Below are 5,000 nucleotides of genomic sequence, written 5' to 3'. Positions count from 1 at the left end.
CATCACCACCATAAGCTGCTAGTCATCACGACCATAAGCCGCCAGTCATCAGTCATAATTTTTATTATTTTAGTTATTGTTGTTATTCGTAATCATATTATTAGTAGTAGTAACAGTAGTAGCAGCAGCAGCAGCAGTAGTAGTAGTAGTAGTAGTAGTAGTAGTAGTAGTAGTAGTAGTAGTAGTAGTACTAGTAGTAGTATGGTTAAAGGTATTCCAATGATAGTGATTAGAAAAGGAGTTTCATTTATTATTATTTTATTTATTTTATTTATTTATTGTTTTTCAGATCATGTGTCGCTTTTGGGGAAAAGAACCGCATTCTGGGTGTCGCTGCCAAAAATCAGATGACCACCAACATGAAGAATACTGTGCATGGATTCAAGCGACTATTAGGCAGACACTACAGGTCAGTGTTAATATCTAGTCATTAAGTAATATTTAGAACAAGTAGCAGATTACTGGAATTGTACAGATTATTAAGAAAATAGATAGTGCAAGGTATTTGATAATGTTTTGTAACAAAGCTTTGGGAAAATTTGTTTTTGTTGAATATTGTTTGATAGTCATCCCTTTGGTTTGGGAACTATGGAAAAAGATGTAGGAAAAGGTGAAAGAAAGAAGTAATCTGTAATTCCATTATTTTTTCAGGGACCCAAAAGTGCAGGCTGAAATTGCTCCACTTCCTTACAAGACTGTTGAATTACCAGATAGAAGTGTTGGCATTGCTGTACGATACTTAAATGAAGAACAGACATTTTCAGCTTTACAAGTTACGTCAATGCTTTTCACGAAGTTAAAACTAACAGCAGAACAGGCCCTTGGCATCAAGGTTAACGATGTTGTTATTGGGGTAAGTAAGAATAAGAATATTTATAAAAATACTTATATTTGTAATACTATGCATCCCTTGAAAAAATGTGTAATATAACCTTATTGTGTCAGTGTTAACCAGTGTAATATGTTCATGGTTACCATGTTGAAAAATTTTGTACTATGCATATTTTTGTGATTTACTGGAGTTTATGGTTGCCTGTTTCTGTAATTTGTTAGCTAGCACTAATTGTTATTATTATTTAGTTTTAGTATTTTACTAGTTTTTGTTTAATGAATTATCCAGGTTCATACCAGGATAGGAAAAGCAAAATGAAGAAATATGACCTGCTATGTGGCAGATCATAATCTCATTGGAAACAGATGCTGAAAAGAGAAAAAAAAAAGGAAATTCATACCATGCTTTAGGGATTGGCAACGTTTCTAGTCTGGAATTGTGTTTCAATAGTTTTGTTCCTTACTCATAAAGTTCAAAGCAAAAACAGCTAAATAATTAATTATAGAAAATGTCTTTTTTTAGTCTTGTAGCCAAAAGACAATATTAAAGTTCTTTAGAAAAATTCTGATCTGGTAGAGGCTAATTTTTGGTATAAACTAAGAATTATATATATATATATATATATATATATATATATATATATATATATATATATATATATTTCTTTTTTTTAACACTTGTAATCTATTTACAGCTTGGAAATTGATACATGCTAAATACAAGTTTAAGTGGCCAGAAGTTATATTAAATATTAAAGAAATAGAATTACAGCTGTTTGAAAAATGTGTGAGGATTGTGTTTAGCATTGTCATCAATTTTATTATTTTAGTCAAGGGCCAGTGCCCTTCTCTGCTTTTCACATGTTCATTGCCCATTTATATCTGACCAAGAAAAGGAGGTACTGATCTCTTTTATTTAGGAAAAGGGCCCCCATAAGGAAGAAGGGGCTTGGCTAGTCAAGAAGGGGTGGTTTCTCAGCAGTAAAAATATGATAAGATAGGATAGGTATGAGATTGTCAGTGAAGTAAGTAGGTAAGATCAGGTAGGACTAGTAACTGACTCCATGGTGGCCAAACTCTTGTGGAGCCATCTATGTGTAAGCAGAATTAATAAGACTAAAATGACACTGGACATACCATGTATGCCATGTCGTCCTACCATATGGGTTAAAAATATTGCAGTGTGGTCAAGAAGATATATATTTTTTTTATTCCTTCTTATTACATTTTGCTGTAGTGAAAGTCATAAAGATTGGTGGGACATTGGTATTTGGCATCTCCATCCCAGTTGTGTAGGAACCTACAATAAAAGTACAAAAATAAAGAAATACCTTCTAAAGTATAAAGAATAATACATTCAACTTGGTTCCCATCTCTAACTCAGGTTCCATGCTACTTTACTGATGCTGAGCGCCGTGCAGTTTTGGAAGCCGCAGTCATCTCTGGCCTTAATGTCCTCCGCCTGATGAATGAGACCACTGCCACAGCCCTGGCATATGGTATCTATAAGCAGGACCTTCCAGCACCTGAGGAGAAGCCAAGAAATGTGGTCTTCGTAGACTGTGGTCATTCAAATCTTCAGGTAAGGAATAATTCCTGGCATGAAATACACAGGTAAAGAATTGATAAATAGTACTAGGTCATTAAACCTGTCAACTGTAATGTAGAAATATATTTTGATACAGGAGTGGTGAATATCAGGGTACTAAGTAGAGGTCATGACCTGGTGATCAGTGGTTTACTGCATCTCTTAAAGAAAAAGGTGGTATTTTAGATGTATGTAATTATATATGCTTGTAAAAAGAGAGAAAAAAGAAAAGTTTATTCATGCCAAATAAGAGGGGATTGCACACTGCTGGCTAGTAGTGTACATTGCATGCCGAGTAGTATTGTGAGAATACAGTTGAATGTCAACTGAAATGACATTAAGGAAACCAAAAATACTTTACCCTTTTTGTGCCATATTGGTCCTTGAAGTTATAGCTGTCACCACTTAATTGGATTAGTCCTCAGATTGTTGATGTTCACTTGAAGTAAATGTAATCCTCTTATACTGGATGACATTTAATCACGTCATACACAGTTAAGCTAGCTCTAAGTTGTGGGTGCTAAATAATTCTCTTGTTTGGGCCTGACTGATCAGTGAGGAGAAACTACTCTACAAAGTATACTTAACCCTTAAGAAATCTCTCAGCATCACTGACTCTGGTGACTTCTGCCAAGCGTCCTGCTGTTTGGCCCAGGAGTCCACTACATGTAGTGGAACATTCCACTCAACTTGCTCTAGTGCCATACCTGGCATGATGCCGGGTATGGCGCTAGACAAACTGGAATTATTCCATCAATTTTTTCCCACCCCGATTGTTATTATGGCTATAGGTGTGGCCCGGCAGATAAACCCCAATTAAGCACCCATTTCCTAAAACACTGTTTATACCACAGCCAAGAGTATAGAGAACAAGATAAATGTTTTCTGGATTTCTAATTTTTTAGTCAAGTAACTCATTGTATGTGTAGCCTTGTGTGGGGCTTGGTATGGAGTGCGAAAATGCATTCATGAGTGGGTTAGCAGAATACAGGCAATGTAAAATGATAAAAAAATGATACTTGGAACTTTCATGGTATTGATGTGTTGCTAGGGAAGTGTCTCAATTAATTATGTAAATTACTGTTTGAGGTGCGCTTTGCAGATAAGAGATTTGATAAAGATGTAATGCAATTTTTTTCCTGCTTAGTTTGTGTGGGTTTCTTTATTTATCAGGTCTTCTTGTGTGGGGAATATTTTTCTTTATAAACAGTAAGCTAGCTAGTTTATACCTGTGATCAGTTGTGCTGGTGCATTTATTGCAGCAGCAGCTTTAATCTTTGATGATTTGTCAGCAAATTGTATTATGTATTATGTTATGTAAAGTTGGAACATTTTTTTAAATTTATTATTTATTTATTTATTTATTTATTTATTTATTTATTTATTTATTTATTTACTTATTTATTTTTAAAGCCTTTTGTACTTGATTTTCTGTTATTAACATAGGTTTTCATGCTGTTAACTCATGCTTCCTCAGGAAATCTCTGACAACTGACACATTTGAAATAAGTTGGATTTTTTCTTTCTTTGAACATAAAGACTGAATGTTGTTAAGAGGGTCAGCTGTGCACTTATATAATTGCTAATGATAAAAAGATTAATTAACAAACAGAGCATCATTATTTGTATATTTATTTTTATGTTTCAGGTGTCTGCAGTTGCATTTAATAAGGGAAAGCTCAAGATGCTTGCAACAGCAGCTGATTCTGATCTTGGTGGACGGCAGATTGACCATCTATTAGCTACATACTTTGCTAATGATTTCAAGACTAGATTCAAGGTAATACATAGGAGATTTGAGGTTTCAAGTTGATGTTATGGTATAAATAGGTCAATATAAATAACAAGTGAAGTAGATTTTTTAAATAATGTATAAAGAAGAATGAGCATGTATTAAAATTGAAAAGAAAAAACACATTATAATGGGAAATGACCCATTTAAATGATATTGGTCAAATTCAGAAATAATAAGGAACATTTGCATGATTTCCCCTTGCAGGTAGATGCAACAACCAGTCCCCGTGCATGGGTCAGGCTCCTGACTGAAGTTGAGAAACTGAAAAAGCAAATGTCAGCAAATTCTACAGATCTTCCTATTAATATTGAGTGTTTCATGGATGATAAGGATGTTAGTGGTAAACTAAATAGGTATGCATAAGACAAATGTTTTGATTTTATTTTTCACTGAAATTTTAAGCATAAACAAGGGGAAACACTGATATAGGGAAAAAAATTGTGCATCTATAGTACATAAAGTTTTTATTTATCTGGTTTTATTTGATTTTCCTCTGTTATTGTAATTATTTCACTACAGATGCTCTCAAGATAATTCATTCAAAGCCTTAGATTTTACTTATTCTTTGGCATTTTATTTTGACTTGTCATTATGTCATAAGACACAAACCTAATTTAGGTCTTCTGTTCATGGTATTTGCGAAATTAAGACTAAACCTCTGTTTTAGGATTGCCATGGAAAGCATGGCTGAGTCTCTGTTCAATCGTGTTGAGATCACGCTGCAGACATGCCTGGCTGATTCCAACCTCAGGCTAGATGACATCTATGGTGTTGAAATTGTTGGCG

General features: G+C 34.0%; 1 protein-coding gene across 1 annotated transcript in view; it reads left to right on the top strand.

Moving 5' to 3' along the window:
* LOC119592934 (97 kDa heat shock protein-like) overlaps window positions 1–5,000 on the top strand; it is a 30,857-nt gene that overhangs the window by 15,644 nt on the left and 10,213 nt on the right. The window contains exons 2-7 of the mRNA XM_037941829.1: window positions 290–409; window positions 652–853; window positions 2,216–2,413; window positions 4,068–4,199; window positions 4,419–4,567; window positions 4,882–5,000. The exon at window positions 4,882–5,000 is cut by the window's right edge and continues 137 nt beyond it. Coding sequence (XP_037797757.1) covers window positions 290–409; window positions 652–853; window positions 2,216–2,413; window positions 4,068–4,199; window positions 4,419–4,567; window positions 4,882–5,000 — 920 coding nt within the window. The remainder of the gene's footprint in view (window positions 1–289; window positions 410–651; window positions 854–2,215; window positions 2,414–4,067; window positions 4,200–4,418; window positions 4,568–4,881) is intronic.

Source organism: Penaeus monodon, chromosome 3 (genome assembly GCF_015228065.2).
Source record: "Penaeus monodon isolate SGIC_2016 chromosome 3, NSTDA_Pmon_1, whole genome shotgun sequence".
NCBI classification, from domain to species: Eukaryota; Metazoa; Arthropoda; class Malacostraca; order Decapoda; family Penaeidae; genus Penaeus; species Penaeus monodon.
The sequence above is the reverse complement of the archived record's forward strand: the minus strand, read 5'-3'. Positions and strand labels throughout refer to the sequence as shown.